Raw genomic sequence first — 21,731 nt, 5'->3', positions numbered from 1 at the left:
GGTGCAATTTCGGCTCACTGCAACCTCCGCCTCCCGGATCCAAGCACTTCTCCTGCCTCAGCCTCCCAAGTAGCAGGGACTACAGGCACACACCACCATGCTGAGCTAACTTTTGTATTTTTAGTAGAAACAGGGTTTCGCCATGTTGGCCAGGCTGGTCTCGACCTCAGATGATCTACCCGCTTCGGCTTCCGAAAGCATTGGGATTACAGGCGTGATCCATCACACCTGGCCAAACTGTTCTGTTTCTGAGAAAGTGTGATAGAGATTCTAACAAGGAAAGTAAGGAATAATAAGTGAAGAATGGCAGGATAATTCATGGTAAAATATTAATGAGTTTTTCAAAATTTGAGGAGGCGTCATTGTGACCATTCTTATTAGAGTTCATTTGTAAAGATACTACTATTATTTGCCTCCTTTTTTCAGAGAAATTGTGAGAATTTTCAGCATTTTTGTATTACTTTAATAAGTAAATAGGGTGTTTGCAGTTTAATTTTAATTATTCTTTTCTGCCGAATTTTACATAGGTATTACAGGAACAACCGAGGCAGTTAAAGAGATCACACTGGAAAACAAGGTACTGCTTAATTAGTTATATTTTTAAATTTAATGACTAGTTATTTGCCTATCGGTCTATCTATCTCTACACACACATATATAATCACCATATCTTTCTTATAAAAACCCTGGTTATTTATTATCAGGCTCTTTTAAATTCCAGCTTTCTTCCCCATTCATTTTTCTGTCTCAACACACCAAAACACTACTGCTGCCTAATGCATCTCTTATTTTCCTTAATTTGCAGTATGGTTAAGTAAAACAGCTTTTAGATTGTAGCTTGTGCAAACTACTAATTTTCACTGACTGGAGTGACTTCTAGGCTAGTTTAAAAGAGATGACTTTTGTTTTAAAATGTATTTAGTACCAAATGTCATATAAGTAGAGAATTTTGGAGTGGAATTAGCTACTTGCTTACTAGTAGATGCTAATATATTAACATTTAAATTTTATAGCTTAAATAGTGCCATAAGCAATTTAATCATTCTCTGTATTTTCCTCAACTACTGGTAATTTGGGGTTTATTTGTTTGAATATTTGAAAGCAAACTATAGCTTGCATCATTCAAATTTGTAACATTTTGAATGAATAGAAGCTTAATCAGTTAAGTTTTATTGCATGACTTATGGGATAAAACATAATTGGATAGAGTTTTTCTGCTTGGAAATTTTGAGTTATTTTAGGCTGTCATAGGTATTAGATTAGCTTTTCATTTCTCAGAGAGATCAATTGCAATTGTCTTCGTGTTTTTATATACCTGTAGTTGTTTGAAATGATATGAAAATATAATATAAAATGCTCTCACCCTTGTCTTAGTTATGTTTTTAACCATCAGATCACTTAGAGGATAGACTATTTAGGTGGAATAATTGTGTTCCTAGTCTTAAGACACATTTGCTACAACAGTTACTAAAGATATTCTTTATGTGTTTTTGTCATTTGGATCTTTCCAGATTTGTAACTGGGGCTTAACAGAAAGTGATAGAAATTAAGACAAGTTTTGTGGGGTTTTTTGGTACAGTTTTATGCTTTAAGATTTAGTTATTTGGCCTGAGAATTCTTCATTTTGAAATTCGACTTTTTGGAGTGTTTGAATGACTTAAGGAGAAATCACACAAATTGCTTTGCTGTTTCAGAAGATCTTGTTTACTCTGACCATTACTATGTATGCTTCAGACTTTGGGAATGATAAATGACAGAGTAGTGTAGATAGTGGTTTTCGTGGATGGGCTTATGGTAATACCTTTAATTTTTTTATAACTTAGAATACTTGCCATCCAAATGCAAGTATTAATCTTGGTTGTCAATTTCTATTGTATTCTACTTTATCAAGTATAAATATCACCAATATGATGAAAATTTTTCTTAATGATTAATTTGTTAGATAATAGCTCATATAATAATTACTGAGACACTGACAGTGGTTTTGTGGTTTCAGTTTTGGGTGTAAGAATGATTTAAGTTTTAAACATATGACTTAAGTTTTCTAGCGTTAGATAAAACCACCCCTAAGTAAAATGAAACCTAGGTAAAACTAAATGTTCAATTTATCCACTTATTATGTTGACTTCAGATTTTCAGAATATTAATTTTGTGAAAACAATAGCCAGATGTTAAACCTGTTGGTCAGTATTGTTCTTTCACTGTAGAGCTGATATAGTTAAGAAATTAAACTGATATTTTGTGCATTTTAATAATTGTAAAGTCTGATAACTTGCCTAATTCAGCTAGGATATTGTTAACAAATTAGAATGTAATAGTGTTTGATTTATATTTTAGCTTATAATATATTTGATTTATAAATATATGCACTTTTTCCCCTTAAATTATAAGTGCACAAGTTAATATAATATTGACCTGATTTTCTAATACTAATGAATTGATTGACCAAAAATACTGTTTTATTGGAAGTGCAACTGGCGATTATTTTTAAATAGTTAGCTTAGATGACTCTTACTGCTCCCATAATAACCTTTGTTATTTTTCAGTCACAGCACTTAGCACATTACTTTTAATGATTGATGTATGAATTCATTATCTCCATTGGAGTTTTTTGTGGAGAAGAGCTGCCTTATCATTCTTATTTTCACAGTGGTTACCACTGTGCTAGCACATGGGTGTCCAGTGTTTAAATTATTGAATATATTTAAGTGGTCTTAATGTAATTAATTTCAAAGGACAATATAAGACTTCAAGATTGCTCAGCACTATGTGAAGAGGAAGAAGAGGAAGATGAAGGAGAAGCTGCAGATATGGAAGGTATTCCTGTTCTAGATTTGCTTCAATTTCACTAGAATATTGATTTAGAATATTTGTAATTTATGCAGATTGAGAATTCTTCATTGAGTTGTAAGTTTAGCATATAGCAGCCTAGGGTATATTTTATATATGTTTAGTTTATAAAAATTTCATTGGTGTAAAACTTACCTTGATCTTGGACTCTTCTGTTTTACTCTGAACATAGTCTTGGACAACATCATTTTTATTGGAATAACTATTAGTTATAAATATTTAATACTGGGTACAGCTGCAAGATACTAATTCCTAACCAAATTATTTCAGAGCAGAACAAAGTTTGCTTATTATGCATTTTGTATTTTCTTTTCCCTCTTTGATAGCATCTTTCAACTAAAACCTGAAGATAGTGAGTTTCAATGGGGCCTTTTTTTTTTTCCTTTTTTTGAGACGGAGTCTCACTCTGTCACCAGGCTGGAGTGCAGTGGCGCAATCTCGGCTCACTGCAACCTCCGTCTCCTGGGTTCAAGTGATTCTCTTGCCTCTGCCTCCTGAGTAACTGAGACTACAGGTGCACGCCACCACACTCAGCTAATTTTTGTATTTTTAGTAGAGACGGGGTTTCACCATATTGGCCAGGATGGTCTTGATCTCTTGACCTTATGATCCGCCCACCTCGGCCTCCCAAAGTGCTGGGATTACAGGTGTGAGCCACTGTGCCCGGCTAATGGGGCCTTTTGAACTACACAGAATCCCCTCAGTTTCCCAAGATTCTGAGAAGTCCTCCTCCTAGAGTTGCCAGTTGAGAATCACTGCATTGGTGAATCATTGTTACAAGAGAGAGAAACCCACTAAAATCAGAGAAGTATGGGTCTGTTAGCACATGGTTATTTAAAGCTTTGTATTTCATGAGCATGATAATCTTTTTTAATACATTTGAAACCTCAGATATTTAAAAGTAGATGAAAAAATTGCTGTCACCAGGGTGACCTCTTTGTTAAATCCAGTTTATCTTTATTACACTTACCTTTTCTGCATTGATTCTGTTAACCGTATCTTCCTCTTTTTTTTTCCTCCTTTGGTTTCTATAACACTGGGTTTTCCTCCTCTTTCCTGGACTCTTTCTTCTAGTACTCTTCCATGATTCTTTTCTTTCCCTCAGCTATTAAATGTTACTGTTTCATGGGTTTCTTTTTTTTTTTTCCTTGCTTACTCTCTGTACTGCCAGATTTTTTCTTCTGTAATGGCATTCTGTAGTCTGGCATGAGAATTTCTGCAACAAGAAAGATAGCATGTAAATTACATCCAATACTTTGTGAGAGTTTATGAGTATATTTATATATGTAAATAGGGTGCATGTGTAAGAAGTCAGAAAAAGGAAAAGGATATGAAAAAAGGGCAGGCGTTGAAGGCTGTAAGGCAGCTGAATCCCAAAAATACATAGACTTTAGAGTGAGATAGATTATGTTTTGTAGCATGCAAAAGTAGAAGATGGTGCCAGGTAGAGTTGAAACACCATAATGGCAAGTGATGCTTGCTGGACCAAAAAAGTACCTTTCAGTTTTTTTTCAAAATTACTTTCGGTTCCCCATGAAACCTAGCTATATCTGTTCCTAAATTTTAGTGAGATTCTTGTCCTTATTTTCATGGTAAACTGCTATTCCTTAAGGAAATCTGAATGAATTCCTTGTAACCAGAATTGATCACAGCAGCTTCCCATACCATCTGTATGCTAGGGACTTCCATATCAAATCCTCTAGCCTAGATATTCTCAACTTCAGATTTATTTCAGTTTCATTTCCACCTGGATGTCTCATAGTTGTCAGAAACTGAACTCATCACCTTCTTGCACAAATACTGTTTCTGAATTTCATCTGTCTCTGAATGGCATAGTTGACCAAGTTGGGTTGGTGGGGTGGCATAGAACCCTTCGATGAAAGCACTGTTTTCAAAGTACAAGCTGTGGGATTGCCTTAAATATCTGGTAGTCATTTAGTATGTTTATTATATTTCCCCTAGATAGAGTTAAAGAATTGCTATATATGTAATTTTGCTCAACAATAGTGTTGATGGTATCTAATATAAACGTAATTTTCATTTATTGAACAAATTATTTATTGGGCAGTACAGTATTTATCAGGTATTGTCCTTGGTGTTGGAGCTAAAGCAGTAGACATGATCTCATGGAGTTTATATTCTAATCAATGGAGACAAAAAATAGATAAGCAAAAGATATACTGTATTAGTTATAAGTGTTAAGGAAAAAATAAAGGAGGAAAGGGGATAGAGAATCTTGGGGTGGGAATGAGTGTTGCAAGTTTTAAATAAGTTGGTCAAGGAAAACCTAATTGAAAGTACACACCATTAAAATAAAGCCTGGAAGGAAGTGAATGAAACTAGGTATCTGAGGGAAGAGTGCAAATGTCCTGAGGTGGGAATGTGTGTGGCTTATGTAAAATACTGTAAGGTATGCTTATGTCCAGATAGGAGAGAAGGGAGAGTAGTAAAGGGTGGAGTCAGGTAACCAGGGACCAGATTCTATAAGGTCTTGACATAACTCAGAGTGAGAGAAGCCATTGGAGGGTTTTTTTCTTTTCAAGTAGAGGAGCGACATGATTTAACATTTCAACAGAATCACGGTGCAGTGGTAAGAATAGACTGAAGGGAGAAGGGGACAACAGGGGGCTGTTTTGATAATCTAGGCAAGAAAAGGTGGTGGCTTGGGCTAGGGTTGTAACATTGGTAGTGGTGCGAAACAGTAGTATTCTGGAATATTTTGAGAGTTGAGCCAAAGAGATTTGCTGCTGGATTGGATGTCATATGTGACAAGCGGAGTAGTCAAGGGTGACTCCACGGTTTTTGACCTGAGCTTCTAGAAAGATACCATTAACCGAGATGCAGAAAAATCAAGAGTGATTAGCTTTGGAGAGGGAGTCAGGAACTCTGTTTTAGACATGTGATATTTGCAGTGTTCATTAGTTATCTAGTGGAGAAGTGAAATAAATATCCAAGTCTGCAGGCAGGGAATAAATTTGAAAGTCATCGATATTTAAAGTCATTGAGTCTGGATGAAATCGTTACAGAAATAAGTGTGGATAGAGGAGAGACAAGGTCCGGAAACTCAGCCCTTGGTTACTGCAGTGTTTGATTTTAAAGTAGAGGTTCTTTTAAAGTAGAGATGATGAAGAGGAACCAGCATAGAAGATAGTGAAGCAGCAGTCAGTGATGTGGGAGGAAAGCCATATTTTAAAAGCCAAGGAAAGAAAATGTTCCAAGGAGAAGGGGCTAAATAATGCCACATGTTCCTGATAGGTCAATTAAGATGAAAACTGGGAATTTACCACTGGATTCAGCAAAGAGGTCACCGATGACTTTAATGAACATGTTTATGCAGTTATAGAAGTAGCCTTGTATACACTGTGGAGCCACTGAGGACTCTATAGTATTACTATGTTAAGCCTTAAACATGCTGACTTTCTCTGGGCTTTTGCCTTTGGAAGTATCGAATTAGCTCACTTATATCTATTCAATATCTTTGTTAAAAACAACGGCAAAATCTCAGTTTTTGAATGATACTATGAAGTAATACTTAAATTGGTTTAGGCAATTTTCTTAAACTTGATTAATCTTTTGTTGCTTTTTATAACAGAATATGAAGAGAGTGGATTGTTGGAGACAGATGAGGTTTGTAAATTGAGTTTTCTTTAGTTAATTTTTAATGACTGAACTTGGGGATTTGTGTTCTTATTAATAATATATTGATCTTTCAAAGAAATTCTAATTTGTTAATATTGCTTATAGCATATACAATTTAGCTTTAAGTTCAAGTTCATTTACTCTTAAGAAAACAAAATATAGAATGGAAAAAATAGGTTTTCTAGAATGTCACATTCATACTGATTTAATGGTTGTAAATTTTTCTCTTTTATTATGTGCCAGGCTACCCTAGATACAAGCAAAATAGTAGAAGCTTGTAAAGCCAAAACTGATGCTGGCGGTGAAGACGCTATTTTGCAAACCAGAACTTACGACCTTTATATCACTTATGATAAATATTACCAGACTCCACGATTATGGTTGTTTGGCTATGATGAGGTAAAAATTAGAAGCATTATATTTTAATATCAATATTTTAAATTGTTGGGTTTAGTTTCTTCTTCATTAGGTCCATGGGTATTTATTGCTTTAAATGTTGTTTTAAATTTTGTTTTAAATGTTGGAAATCATTTGTTTTACAGTTCTATGATTAATGTTGAACTTGATTCTTTCTTATTTTGAATGAACTATGAATTATTCAGTGTAACAACAATAATGCTAAGACATAAACAGAAATAGTCTGTTACATATTCCTTGACCTCTAAGCTTATGCCTTCAAAATGTGAGGGAAATTTAAATTTTGTTTGGGATTACATCAGTTGGTTATGTAGGCATTTAGAGAATGACCATTGTCACATGTGAAGAGAGTGGATTGTTGTATGTATGTATTTTTCCCCTTGAGACAGAAAACTCATCTGCTTAATTGAATTAAAGGATAATTGACATAAGATCAACTTGTTTAACCTGTCAATCTTATGGCTATACATGGGAAACAAGAAAATAAAATCAGTCTAAAAGATGAGTTACAAAGCTATAAAATGTTTTGACAGCCACAAACTTGTCTTTTTGTGAGATTTTTTTTCTGTATTACAGGGTAGCTGTCACAGAGCTTGGCTATGACTCCTTCCTGTCCCTCCCTTGATATTAATAAGTAGTAAAATTTCCCGGAAATCATTCAAGAGTCTAGAATTCTAAATTGCAAGTGATGTGAAATGGAGAACTAAATATATTAGAAACCTTGAGATTTAGGCTGAAAGTTTCTAAATAGTAAATTTTTTTTTTTTTTTTGTTTTGAGATGGAGTCTCACTCTGTCGCCCAGAGTGGAATGCAGTGGCGCAATCTCAGCTTACTGCAAGCTCCACCTCCCAGGTTCACACCATTCTCCTGCCTCAGCCTCACAAGTAGCTGGGACCACAGGCGCCCGCCACCACGCCCGGCTAATTTTTTGTATTTTTAGTAGAGATGGGGTTTCACCGTGTTGGCCAGGATGGTCTTGATCTCCTGACCTCGTGTTCCACCCACCTTGGCCTCCCAAGTGCTGGGATTACAGGAGTGAGCCACTGCACCTGGCCCTAAATAGTAATTTCAAAGCATTTTTTATGCTTTCAGCAACGGCAGCCTTTAACAGTTGAGCACATGTATGAAGACATCAGTCAAGATCATGTGAAGAAAACAGTGACCATTGAAAATCACCCTCATCTGCCACCACCTCCTATGTGTTCAGTTCACCCATGCAGGTATGTATATGTAGAGATAAATATATTTTTTGGTGTGATTGTATATTTCATGGATTTGTTACTTGAGAATCTTTAAACGTAGAACCCTAACAGAAAAAAATTTGCTTAATAAACAAGTAAAATTCTCTCTTGTCCTCCTTAGAAATTTTCTTGTGTTTAAATATATAGGAAAAAAACAACTCACCAATTTAAGTTTAGTACGTTAACAATTTTTTTGTTCTCTGTGGGTGTTTGTAGAATAGATGGATCTTTGTGATTTTACTATACTTTTTAGCTCCCAGAACAGTTTGGAAGATTCTGTTTTTGACTCAGAAATAGTTTGGATATGGTTTGCTGTGTTGTGACTGCTTTTCATGTCTGAAACTTTAATTGCTAGCTATGAAAAATAATTTAGGAGCCATTCACTTTAGTTTTGAATTATGTAACTAAAAGGTTTCAGTTTTTTTTTTTTTTTTTTTTTGAGACGGAGTCTTGCTCTGTCGCCCAGGCTGGAGTGCAGTGGCCGGATCTCAGCTCACTGCAAGCTCCGCCGCCCGGGTTTACGCCATTCTCCCGCCTCAGCCTCCCGAGTAGCTGGGACTACAGGCGCCCGCCACCTCGCCTGGCTAGTTTTTTTTTTTGTACTTTTAGTAGAGACAGGGTTTCACCGTGTTGGCCAGGATGGTCTCAATCTCTTGACCTCGTGATCCACCCGTCTCGGCCTCCCAAAGTGCTGGGATTACAGGCTTGAGCCACCGCGCCCGGCCAAGTTTTCAGTTTTTAGAGTTATTCTCTTGATTCCTCTTATGGTTTAAGGTCTTAGGATGGTGCTTATCAAACTGAAGCATATTTCTTTCTGAGGTGTAAACTTTACTCAGTTGGGGGAAAAGTAATTTAACTGGTAATTATGTTAAACATTTTGATAAAATAGATGACTATATTGTGGAATGGGATACAAATATTTCAAAAAATCTGAGTGCCTGTAAAATAAAACTTCAAGAATATTTTAGAGCGTTCCACGGGCTGCCTCAGATTGTGCCTTCAAATCCTCTGGAATAATACATTCACTCTCATATTCTAAGTTGACTGCCTCTGTCATGAAGGTTATAGTCGTAAAAACTGAAGCAGCATTATTTAAGCCAAGGTATGTTAAAAGACTTTCTTTAAAAGTATCTTTTTCTTAGTTTCTGTGCCTACTTTGATATCACTATTTTCTGTAGCACAGGAGAGATACCAATTGGCCATGATGTATAGATAGGATAGAAACTTCATATAAATAAATACCTTTCTTTTTATAAGCAAAAAAAATTGTTTTTACATAGAATTGGATAAATTTTAGAATACCCATTAGGACAAAGAAACAAACACAAACCTCTTAACTCTGACCAATTAGCTTTTCTTAAACCCTCTCAGTTTTGGCTTATTCTCAACTAAATCAACAGCCCAGATCACACGATTATAGATACCTCTTTGCTTTTTTGTCCAGCTGATACCATGTGCCTTTTTTTTTTAATTTGCGTGATATGACTCTTTTGTTTCTTAGAGCAAATAGCTGTCATTCCACATTTTCTCCTGGCATGATTTCCTCTTCCCTGGTTTTCTGCCTTCCTTATCTGTCCCAATTCTCAGAACACTAACTAATGCCATTGTGCCTGCTGTGACTACCATAGCTTTTTAAGATTATGCCCTCCACTGGTAAAACTATTTGCATGGCATAACAATCTATAATCTTGTGTTTCGGAAGTGGAGGGGAGATATTTTATAATTTAACTATTTTAATAAATACTTTATAGTTATTGGAGAATGGTGGGAGAGATAAGTTTATAATGTAACTATGATATTAAAAATTAGTTCACTGACAGTAATACGGTCGATTTCTTTACAAATGAAAATGTGTTTTTCCTCTTTTGGTCTAATCGGTCTACATTAATAATTTTTTTTTTTTTTTTTTGGCTTCTAGGCATGCTGAGGTGATGAAGAAAATCATTGAGACTGTTGCAGAAGGAGGGGGAGAACTTGGAGTTCATATGTATCCTTCCCTGTGTGTAGGATTAGTGGCAAAATGGCTTTAGGATTTTTTTTTTTTTTTTTTTTTTTTGAGAAATTTAGTGTAACCTTAATGACATAGTACCTATAACTTGTTTTAGCTTCTCATATCTGAAAATCCTAGTGGAAGTCTTTAATTTATTTAGAAAATGTTTTTTGTGGCAGTTATGCCTTGCTTAGTTGATTAGAACATGTCCCCATATGTAGCAGTAGCTCAGCCTTGTTACAGAGGTAACTACTAATTTAGAGTAATAACATGAGTATCTTTTTCTTATGTACATTTCCAATTTAACTTGTTACCAAAAATGTACTTTCCCATCAGGTAAAAGTAAAATTACAGGTTGTGTCAATCGGAGGTGTCTCTGAAGCAAATAATTCAGCTTAAACAAATAGGTAAATTAAAAAGTAATTAATATACTACATGAAGTACTTTAGATATTCTTAAAATATAGTATGTTCATTTTTCTCAAGACAGTAGCACCTTTCTTGTATCTTACTGTAGTTTTCCTACTCAGTTTTCTTGGATTGACAAAAGTAAATCAAGTTAATGCCCATGCAAACTGTTGGATCCTGAAGTACCTGTACTCATAGCATAGATTCATCAAAAACAGTCAAAATCAATGATTAAGATGCCAGATAGCTTGAATTAGTTTCATGCTAGGTTAATAGTTGACATGGTGGTGGTTTCTGTTACTATGTGTTAGATTAGATATGGAGACTCAGACTGAGGGGTGTTGCTAATAAAGTATGTCCCTAAGAAGAACTATGAGCTGATTTGATATTGAAACAAACCTAAAACTTCCAGTCCAAACCATATTTACTCCTAAAGTCCTATTATGCCTAACTGGCACATCTCTATGCTGGATACTAGGAAGCAACTGGGAAGACTGTCTATATATAATTCATAATAATAATTGGTTTCCCCCAATGAAAAGTAAGCTCTTAACGTTTTCAAGTGCAATGAACATAAAAAATATTTCAGAATTTAATTAAAGACAGTCCAGTAGAGCAGTCTGACAAATACATACAGTAACCTAGAATCAGTCTACTATATAGGGTTTTCATTTAATTTTTTTCTCATTTGCTACAGTACTTTTATAGTCTATTCTGCCTTATTTTCTGACATAACTCTAGCAAACTTAAAGGGGTCTAGTAAATGAGTACATTTTGTACTCGATTAAACATGTATAGCTTTGTCCCTTTATTTTTATATCAAAGTAATTGTGCTTATATGAACGCCTACTCATTAAGAAGCTTCAAATTCAATATTAGAATGAGTGGTCAAGTAATCTTAAAGAGCTTCATGTTAAATAGACACAAATTTGCATAGTTGAATTCTTTAATAGACTTAAGAGTTTTTTATTTTTTTGAGAAATTAATGGCTTAATAAAATGGATAATTACAACATGGGCTTAAAACATAGAACTGTTTACAAATCTTATTTTCCTTAACTAAACCTTTAGGTATCTTCTTATTTTCTTGAAATTTGTACAAGCTGTCATTCCAACAATAGAATATGACTACACAAGACATTTCACAATGTAGTGAAGAGAGCATAAAATCTATCCTAATTATTGGTTCTGATTTTTAAAGAATTAACCCATAGATGTGACCATTGACCATATTCATCAATATATACAGTTTCTCTACTAAAAGGACTTATATGTTTATGCATTAAATAAAATATGTTCCACTACCAGCCTTATTTGTTTAATAAAATCAGTGTAAAGAGACAGTTTTCTTGCTTCTTATTAAAAGGTTATGATTTGATTTCCCCTAAATAACAATAAGTGAAGACATCTGTCTCATATAGAATGCTAGATTATTTTTGGTTCACATTTATGAGGAAGGTATTAAATGTATAATAGTCTCAAAACTAGGATTAGAAAATACTGTGTGCTAGACTGTCTTCTCTTCTTTCTTTTCTTTGTTCCTTTTGTTTTCTCTTTTCCTGTCTGCTGATAGTTAATATTTATGATGCGCTTACTGTTTGCCAGGAACTCTTCAGTACTATTACTTACTGGTTTCCCAATTGTTGTATTAAGTTCATAGCACCAAAATTATTTTTTATTAAGGATTCGGGAATATTTCTTCTATTGTAATTGCCTGGTAGAATACTAGAATTTAAAGGGATAATAAGTTTATTCTGTCATATCAGCTTACAGATCGGGTATTGGAGTTTAGAAAGGCAAGTATTCTGCTCTAGGATACATACTGAAAGCCAAGGACGAAAACTTAAGCCCTTTATTCTCTTTATACCACTACATTCCTCCTCTTTGTTCTTTCAGTAGTCTGCACGAAGTGGAATGGCTAATCTTGTCCATAGTTTTGTTTTATTTTCTCCTCATCATTTAAGAATATCCTCCTTGCTTTCTTTATTTTCCTCCCTTTTCCAATCAATTGTTGTATTACAAGAAAATCTCCATAATGAAGTTAATGACTTGGAGGTATTGTGGTGTTTGATGGTATAATATGGAGATGATAAACTTGGACGTCATCCTCATACTTCAAAATATTCTGCTTGCTCATGTAGACAGAAAACTGCTCTCCTTTCTTAAATTGATCTTTTAAACCGATTTTACTGGAATTTTTTTTTTTTTGGTATCTTTCATTTACATGATCTCAAATATTAAATGTTATCACATTGTCAGCATTTTTCTCCCAGTTAAGTTTTATTTGTCAAAAGTATAGGCATCTTCAATCCTTCAATTCTTTTGTTGTTAAGTAGTCATATTTATCTCAGTCACCACTAGGTGGCACAAATAATTTTTTGGTCAAACCTTTTAAATTTCAGGATATTTTTTACAATTGAAATATTTGTATGGTTATCCAGTGTGTAAATAAAAGCGCGTGTGTTGATGGTATAAATGTGTTTTTATGAGTTCAGATTTATAGCACTCATTGAAAACTGAGTTTTGATGAACAGTAGATTTGTTCTGAAAAGCTTAAAATTCAGATTATGGGTAATCTTACAAATTTTCACTTCGAGTTTATTTCTAATTTTAGTTTCATAGTATTTTAAAACATTAGCTTTACATACATAGCAAATGGTATTAACTTTTTTAACTTTTAATTTTAAAATAATTTTATAAAGATTTATAGAACCGTTCCAAAGGTAACACAAGAGTCCTTTATACTCCACTCAGCTTCCTGTATATTAATATTTTACTAAGAAATTAACACTGATACTATCAACTACAGATTTTATTCACATTTCCTCAGTTGTTTGTTCATTGTTTCCTCGTTGTTAGCCTGAGGTTATGAATTTTGGGGAAGCATACCACAGAAGTTATGTGTCTTTCCCTTTACATTGTCTTTCTCATTGCATTTAGTACTACTAAGTCTATAGTACTTAAGGTGATGTTTGCTAGGTTTCTCTACTCTATATAGTTTAATATTTATTCCTTTCCATTGTTAGAAGTGAATCACTAAGTCTATAGAATTTTATAGCCACAAGGGAAAATAATTAATCTTTGCCTTCTGGAGAAACCACCACGGTAGTAATCAGTAAATTTTGGGGGCGATATTTTGAGGTAATAAAATATTTTAGTTTTAAGTTTCATCTAGTAATTTTAGCATTAATCAGTGAATCTTGCCTGAAACAATTATTACTGTAGTGTTCTACTGGTATGCCTATTCTTTTGCTTATATCACCCCCCCATTTATTTATTTATTTATTTATTTATTTATTTATTTATTTTTTGTCTTTTTTTTGGAGACAGAATCTTGCTCTGTCACCCAGGCTGGATTGCAGTGATGTGATCTCGGCTCACTGCAACCTCCACCTCCCTGGTTCAAGTGATTCTCATGCCTCAGCCTCACAAGTAACTGGGATTATACAGCATGTACAACCATGTCTGGCTAATTTTTGTATTTTTAGTAGAGACAGAGTTGCACCATTTTGGCTAGGTTGGTTTCGAACTCCTGGCCTCAAGTGATCTGTCTGCCTCAGCCTCCCAAAATGTTGGGATCATAGGCATAAGCCAACACGCCTGACTTTCACCCCACCTTGGTTACTGTGGTAAACCTTGAAATAGCATAGTGTGAACCCTCCAACAATTGTTGTGGCTATTCTAGTTTCTTTGCCATTCCATATAAATTTTAGAATCAGCTTGCTGGGATTTTAAGTGCCTTCAATCTGTAGATCAAGTAAGGGAGAATTTACATCTTAACGACATTGAGTCTTCAAATTTATAAATAGAATATATCTCTCTAGGTTTTTAAAATTCCTTTCATCATGTACATATTTCGTTAGATTTATACCTAAGTACTTTGAGTTTTTTTGGTGCTATTATGTGGCTATAAACTTTCTAGGAAGTCCAGTATAATGTTGAGTAGGAGTGATAACAGGTGACATCTTTGCCTAGTTTTTGATCGTGGAGCAATTGAGTTTTCACTATTAAGTAGAATGTTAGCTGTAGCTTTTATGGATGCCTTCTGTTAAGGAAGCTCCCCTCAAATTCTAGTTTGCTGAGAGTTTTGTCGTGAATGTTGAAGTTTTCCAAATTATTTTTCTTTATCTCTTGGGATGATCAATATAGTTTTTAAAATTTAGTCTGTTAATTTGGTGAATTACATTAACTATTGAGGACAGCCTTACATTCCTTGAATGAACTCTGTAGTTTCATTTTTATATGTTGCTGGATTTGGTTTTTTAAGATTTGGGATGGGGGGTGACTTTTGCATTTGCATTTAGGGATGTTGGACTGTTTTCTTCTAATGTCTTTGTCTGGTTTCGGTTTAGGAATAATGCCTCATAATATGAGTTGAGTAGTATGTGTTCTCTTATTTTCTTGAAGAGGTTGCATAGAAGTAAAATTTGCCAGTAAAACATTGGGGCCTGGATATTTTATTTTAAATTTTAAAATGTAGCATTATATATAGGAAAATTTCTTGTGTGAGTTTGATAGTTTGTGTTTATTTAAGGAATTTTGTCCTATAGTAGATATAGAAGGGAAAGATCCTGGTAGAGTTTCTGTCCCTCATGCATAGCTAACATTCCCCTCCCCTAGGTCTCCACCACAATGAATAGGTTCTTTTTATTTCTGTGAGTGCCAGGTGGAGTTCCTGGAAGAAGAGCCTGTAAGAGGATGTGGTCTCCTCTCCAGGGGTTTCAGCCTCAGGGCTTTCACCTTATTCTGCACTCAACTTTCACTAGTTTGTCAGCTATTTTAGATGAACTACCCCAAGTGGGCTTGTGTCATCTCTTTCTGTAGAGGAGATTTTGGACCAGTTGTTTTCTCTGAAACCTCAGGTCTCCTGAGAGTTTTCAGAAAGTCTTGAATTTGAAGTTAGTTCTGCTCCTTTTTTACTACAGGGTGAAATCAACACTTCCAGCTTTCTACATCCTGAGGCAGAAGTCTCTTTATGTTGTTTAAAACACCAATTCAGGATATACTCCTTAAGCTAAATTGTGGAAGAATGGTTCCAACCTCTGCCTATAAATGATTTTACTTGGAAGTGTAATGTGATTGTTCATGGTATACTAAGCATTTAGTATATAACATGTTGTTTACTTTTTTTAGCAGTTTGAAAAATAGTTGGTATATGTTTAAAATGTAATTCTGTGGGGAAAAGAAAGAGATCAGACTGTTAATGTGTCTATGTAGAAAGAAGTAGACATAAGAAACTCCATTTTGTTCTGTACTAAGAAATTCTGCCTTGAGATGCTGTTAATCTATAACCCTAGCCCCAACCCTGGGCCCGCAGAGACATGTGCTATGTTGATTCAAGGTTTAATGGATTTAGGGCTATGCAGGATGTGCTTTGTTAAAAATGTGTTTGAAGGCAATATGCTTAGTAAAAGTCATCGTCATTTTCTAACGTGGAGTACCCAGGGACACAATGCACTGTGGAAGGCTGCAGGGACCTCTGCCCAGGAAAGCCAGGTATTGTCCAAGGTTCCCCCCATGTAATAGCCTGAGATATGGCCTTGTGGGAAGGGAAAGACATGACCGTCCCCCAGCCCCACACCCGTAAAGGGTCTGTGCTGAGGAGTAGTAGTGAAAGAGGAAAACCTCTTTGCAGTTGAGATAAGAGGAAGTCATCTGCCTCCTGCTTGTCCCTGGGAATGGAATGTCTCAGTGTAAAACCCGATCATACGTTCTATTTACTGAGATAGGAGAAAACCGCCTTATGGCTGGAGGTGAGACATGCTGGCAGCAATACTGCTCTTTACTGCACTAAAATGTTTGTGTAAAGTCAGACATAAATCTGGCCTACGTGCACATCGAGGCACAGCACCTTTCCTTAAACTTATTTATGACACAGAGATCTTTGCTCACATATTTTCCTGCTGACCCTCTCCTCACCATTACCCTATAGTCCTGCCACATCCCCCTCACCGAGATGGTAGAGATAGTGATCAATAAATACTGAGGGAACTCAGAGACCGGTGCCGGCACGGGTCCTCTGTATGCTGAGCGCCAGTCCCCTGGGCCCACTGTTCTTTCTGTATACTTTGTGTCTGTGTCTTACTTCTTTTCGCAGTCTCTCATCCCACCTGATGAGAAACACTCACAGGTATGTAGGGGCTGGCCCCCTTCATAATTCAAATAAATTAGTGATATAAGAACCCCCAAAGCACTCTGCAAAACTTACTCGTCTAAAGAATGCATAGTTCATTTTGTAGGATTTGAGCTTCTATTGCAAAAAAGGAGAGACAACCAAGCAACTTAAGCCCGACGTCTCCTAAAAAATATTAAGTGGAAAGAATAGCAGGCCTGTAGAAAAATATTAAGTAGAAAGAATAGCAGGCCTGTAGAATAGCAGGCCTAAGTGCATAAGCTCCAGTAAGTTGTTTCATAGGTAAATCTTACTACTTGTTAGGCCACAGAATGGAGGATACTTTGTGTTTACAATTTATATTCTTCCTATTTCCAAAGATTTAAGGGAACATATTCTTGCAGTGACAACTCAAATCACTGGCAAATTGGTCGAGCTATATTGACTGCTTCTCATCTTACAGACCTTTCCAGAAGGCCGCTTAGTGTCTTTAGGACATGACAGCAGGTTCCTCCCAGAGCAAGTCATCTAAGAGAGTAAGGCAGAAGTTGCAATATTCTTATGACCTAGTCTCAAAATTCACATGATGTAATTTCCTCGGTGTTCTATTGGTAATAGAGGTCAGCCTATTCAGTGTGAGAGGGAACTACACAAATGTGTGAATGTCATGAAATGATGATTGTGAACCATCTTGGAGGCGCACTAGCACAGCAGGAATCTCAATTAAAAAAACAAAATTTGGAGGCATCAAGATAGCTGACTGAAGGTGCCCAGCACTCACCTCCAAAAAGAAAAGCCAAACAACAAGTAGTTAGCTACATGTTGAATAGAGTGTCCAAGGGAGAACACTGGGGATTCAACAGGGAAGTGACGGGGACCCTAAGGCACAGAAACTCAAGATGGCAACAGAGAGGGGGAAGCAAAGCACCCAACTTGGATTGGCTTTTAGCTGAGAAGGATTCCCCATTCTAGGGAAAAGATAAATGGGAGATCCCCAGCAGACCACATTCCCACAACAGATGCTTGCAATCTTACCTACATGAGAGCCCCTTAGCCCTCACAGGTCCTGACCCTAGAATAGGGAGCTGCCTGGAGTTCTTGCCAACTATACTGTTTCAGAGAGAGAATTCACACTGGGTCCCACTGACCCCCTGGTATCCAAGCTGCTATAGCACAGTGCCATTTTGAGAGTGGCACTACCACTGTACTACATTGTGCTCAGGTGCCCAGTAGACCCTGCATCTCCACATCCCTGGGACCCTGTTGACATCCACTCAGAGGGTTGTAGCATCACAACACAAGCTGGACCCCAGCAAAGTCTTGTTCTCGGCACTTGAGCCCCGTCAGCATCCTATACCCTGGGGAAAAGGAAGTCCAAAACATCCGGGAGGCTGCTCCCAGAACATAGCCAATATGTGCACTCCCCGGAGCCTGAGAGCCATTTGCCCGTGTGTGCCACCCATAGTCCAAGGACTGTCCTGCCCCAGGGCTTGCTGCCACTGGCACCTATGCATGGTATCCAGGAACCAAGGACTAATCTGCCTGCAACCCACCATCACCAGCAACCTCGCCTGCTACAGTGGCAAGGCTGCTGCATGCCTGCACCCATTGCCCAGGAGCCCCAAGGACTGGTTCACCTGGTATCTGCAGTCACCATCACCAGTACCCAAGCATGCCCCCTCTGAGACCTAAGAGCTGGCTTGCCCAGCATTCCTGTCTCCAGCAAAGTCTTGCCATAGCCTCCACAAACAATTGCAGCCTAAAGTGAGTAACTTGCAGACACCACTGATTATTACAGTTTAAGAAAATATGGAGACTACACTACTTGTGCCTACCCAGAATGAAAGCCAAAACAACCTACCCAATTGACACTATAGATAAATGTAAGGAAAAACTGCTTATGGAAGCTGCTCCATAAAATTGGAAGAAGCAGTGGTTACAATAGATGCACAAATGTCAACATAGGGACACAAACATGAAAAAGCAAGGAAACAGGACACAATAAAGGGGCACAATAATTTTCCCCAGTAATAGATCCCAAAGAAAAGGAAAGCTAATGCCTAAAAAGAAATTCAAAATAATCTTAAGGAAATTCAGTGAGGAGCAATAGAGCACAAATGGACAATACAAAGGAACCAGGAAAACAGTGTATGATCTAAGTGAGAAATTCAACATAGAATAAAAAAGAAAAAAAAAAAAGAAGTCCTGGAATTGAGGAATTCAATGAATGAAATAAAAAATGCAATTGAGAGCTTCAACAATAGACTAGCTCAAGCAGAAGAAAGAATTTTGAACTTGAAGACAAGTGGTTTGAATAACACATTTGTACATGCAGAAAAATATATTTAAAAGAATGAAAAACGTCTACATGATACTATCAGGTGAACAAATATTAGCATTTTAGGGATTTGGAAGTGAAAAGAGATGGGGAAAAGCATAGACAACCTATTTATTGAAATAATAGCTGAGAACTTCCCAAGTCTTGACGGAGAAATAGACAAAACTCTCAACAACTGAGTATAGAAGGAGCACACCTCAACATAATGAAGGCTATATATGATAAGTCCACAACTAACATACTGACTGGGGAAAAGCTGAAAGCCTTACTTCTAAGAACTGGTACAAGACCAAGATGCCCACGTTCACCACTATTTTTCAACATAGTACTGGAAGTCCTAGCCAGAGCATTTAAGCAAGAGAAAGAGATAAAAGGCCTCCATGGTGGAAAAGAGGAAGTCACATCGTTCCTCTTTGTAGATAACATGATACTCTATAATATATAGAAAAATGTAAAGACACCATGCAAAAGTTCTTAGAACTGACAAATGAGTTTAGTAAAGTTACGGGATACAAAATCAAATGCAAAAGTCAGTAAGTCAATGGCACTTCTATACACCAATAATGAACTAGCTGAAAAAGAAATCAAGAAAGCAATCCTATTTACAATAGCTACAAAAACAACAACAACAACTAAGGATGAATTTAACCAGGGAGGTGAGTGACTACCGCAATGAAAACTATAAAACACTGATGAAAGAAACTGAAGAGGCCCCCAAAAAATTGAGACATCCCATGCTCATGGATTGGAAGAATTAATGTTAAAATGACTATACTACCCAAAGCAATCTATAGATTTAATGCAATCCTTATCAAAATACTAATGTCATTCTTCATAGAAATAGAGAAAACAATTCTAAAATTCACGTGGGACCACAAATAGCCAATGGAATCCTGAGCAAAAATAACAAAGTTAGAGGTCTCACACTACCTGACTTCAAAATATACAACAAAGCTACAGTAACCAAAACAGCATGGTACTGGCATGAAAACAAACACATAGAGAAATAGAACAGAGAACCTAAAAATCTGCATATTCAAAACCAACTGATTTTTGACAAAGGTGCCAAGAATGCTGGGGAAAGAGCACCCTCTTCAATAAATGATGCTGGGGAAACTAGATATCCATATGCAGAAGAATGATACTAACCCCTTATTTCTCACTGTATACCAAAACCAATCAAAGTAGAATAAAACAAAAACAAAAATAAACAAATGGGATAATACCAAACTAAGAAGCTTGTGCACAGGAAGTGAAACAACTGAGTAAAGAGACAACCTGTAGAATTCAAGAAAATATTTACAAACTATTCATGTGACAAGGGACAAATATTCCCAATATACAAAGAACTCAATTCAACAGCAAAGAAAAAAATCTGATTTTTAAATGGATAAAGAATCTGAACAGTCATTTCTTAGGAGACACACAAATGACCAAGGATATGAAAAATGCTCCACATCACTAATCATCTGGGAAATGCAAATCAGAACTACAATGAGATATCTCATCCGAGTTAGAATTGGTTATTATCAAAAGACAAAAAACAAATGCTCAAGGATGCAGAGATACGCTGTTGGTGGGAAGGCAAATTAGCCTTTATGGAAAACATTATGGAGGTTTCCCAAAAAAACTAACAATAGAATTACCCTAACATCCAGCAATCTCACTAAGGTTATCTGGAGGAAAGGAAATCTGTATATCAGAGAGATTCCTGCACCTTCTTGTTTATTGAACCACTATTAACAATAGTCAAGATATGGAATGTCCATCAAAAGATGAATGGATAAGGTGGTATATATACACACAATTGAATTCTATTTGGCCATAAAAAAGAATGAAATCTTCTAATTTGTGGCAAAATGGATGAACCTGGAGGACACGTTAACTGAAATAAGATGGCACAGAAAGATAAATACCACAAAAAAAAAAGAGCTCATGGAGAGTATAATTGTGGTTTTTAGAGTCTGGGAAGGGTAGTGGGGAGGGAAGAGTAGTGGAAGGGGAAGGATAGGGAGAAGTTCGTTAACAGATGAAATTATAGCTAAAGAAGAGGAATAAGTTCTAGAGTTCTGTAGCACTGTTAGATAAATATTGTGTATTTTTTAAAAGCTAGAAGAGAGGATTTTTATTTTGAATATTCACATCATAAATATTTGAGACAATGGATATGCTTAATTACCCTGACTTGGTCATTACACATTGTATACATGTATTGAAAAACTACTGTATATCCCATAAATATGTAGTTATCACATGGCAAAGAAAGAAAAACAATGAAATATTAATAGGCAATTTACAGAAACCCAAAAGTCCAACAAGTGTGTAAAGATCCTCAAACTTATCAGAGAGATATGTATTATTACAGTAAGATGCCTCTTTATCTGGTGAAAAATTAGGTTGGATAGTTGTTAGCATTCAAAGAAATGTGAACATAGAGGAACTCTTGTGCATGGCTGTTAGGGTATAGACCGGCACAACCATTTTAGGGGGTAACCTGGCAGTATCTAATCCAATTGAGTATACCTCACTCCTGAGTATATACCACAAAAGAATACATGCAGAGGACCTTAAGGAATGGTATAGGAGGATGCTCACTGCTGTGTTGCTTGTGGTGGCAGGAGTTGGAAGTAATCTGGCCTCTTACTACTGATAGAGTTACAAGGGATTATGCAGCAGTTAGAGAGAGATACACGTGAAACAACATGAATAGATCTGATAAATATAGATCTGAGTTTTT

At 36.1% G+C, this 21,731-nt stretch overlaps 1 protein-coding gene across 2 annotated transcripts in view; it reads left to right on the top strand.

The window, feature by feature from the left end:
* ATG3 (autophagy related 3) overlaps positions 1 to 11,885 on the top strand; it is a 28,495-nt gene extending 16,610 nt beyond the window's left edge. For both annotated transcript variants that reach the window (XM_017858572.1, XM_017858571.1), the window contains 7 exons: positions 528 to 577; positions 2,736 to 2,817; positions 6,443 to 6,477; positions 6,733 to 6,888; positions 8,000 to 8,127; positions 10,067 to 10,135; positions 11,616 to 11,885. In XM_017858572.1, coding sequence (XP_017714061.1) covers positions 528 to 577; positions 2,736 to 2,817; positions 6,443 to 6,477; positions 6,733 to 6,888; positions 8,000 to 8,127; positions 10,067 to 10,135; positions 11,616 to 11,697 — 602 coding nt within the window. In that variant the 3' untranslated portion in view covers positions 11,698 to 11,885. The remainder of the gene's footprint in view (positions 1 to 527; positions 578 to 2,735; positions 2,818 to 6,442; positions 6,478 to 6,732; positions 6,889 to 7,999; positions 8,128 to 10,066; positions 10,136 to 11,615) is intronic.
* The last annotated feature ends 9,846 nt before the right edge of the window (positions 11,886 to 21,731 follow it).

Source organism: Rhinopithecus bieti, unplaced genomic scaffold (genome assembly GCF_001698545.2).
Source record: "Rhinopithecus bieti isolate Rb0 unplaced genomic scaffold, ASM169854v2 scaffold_45617, whole genome shotgun sequence".
Taxonomy (NCBI): domain Eukaryota; kingdom Metazoa; phylum Chordata; class Mammalia; order Primates; family Cercopithecidae; genus Rhinopithecus; species Rhinopithecus bieti.
This window is presented reverse-complemented; position numbering and strand designations above follow the sequence as displayed.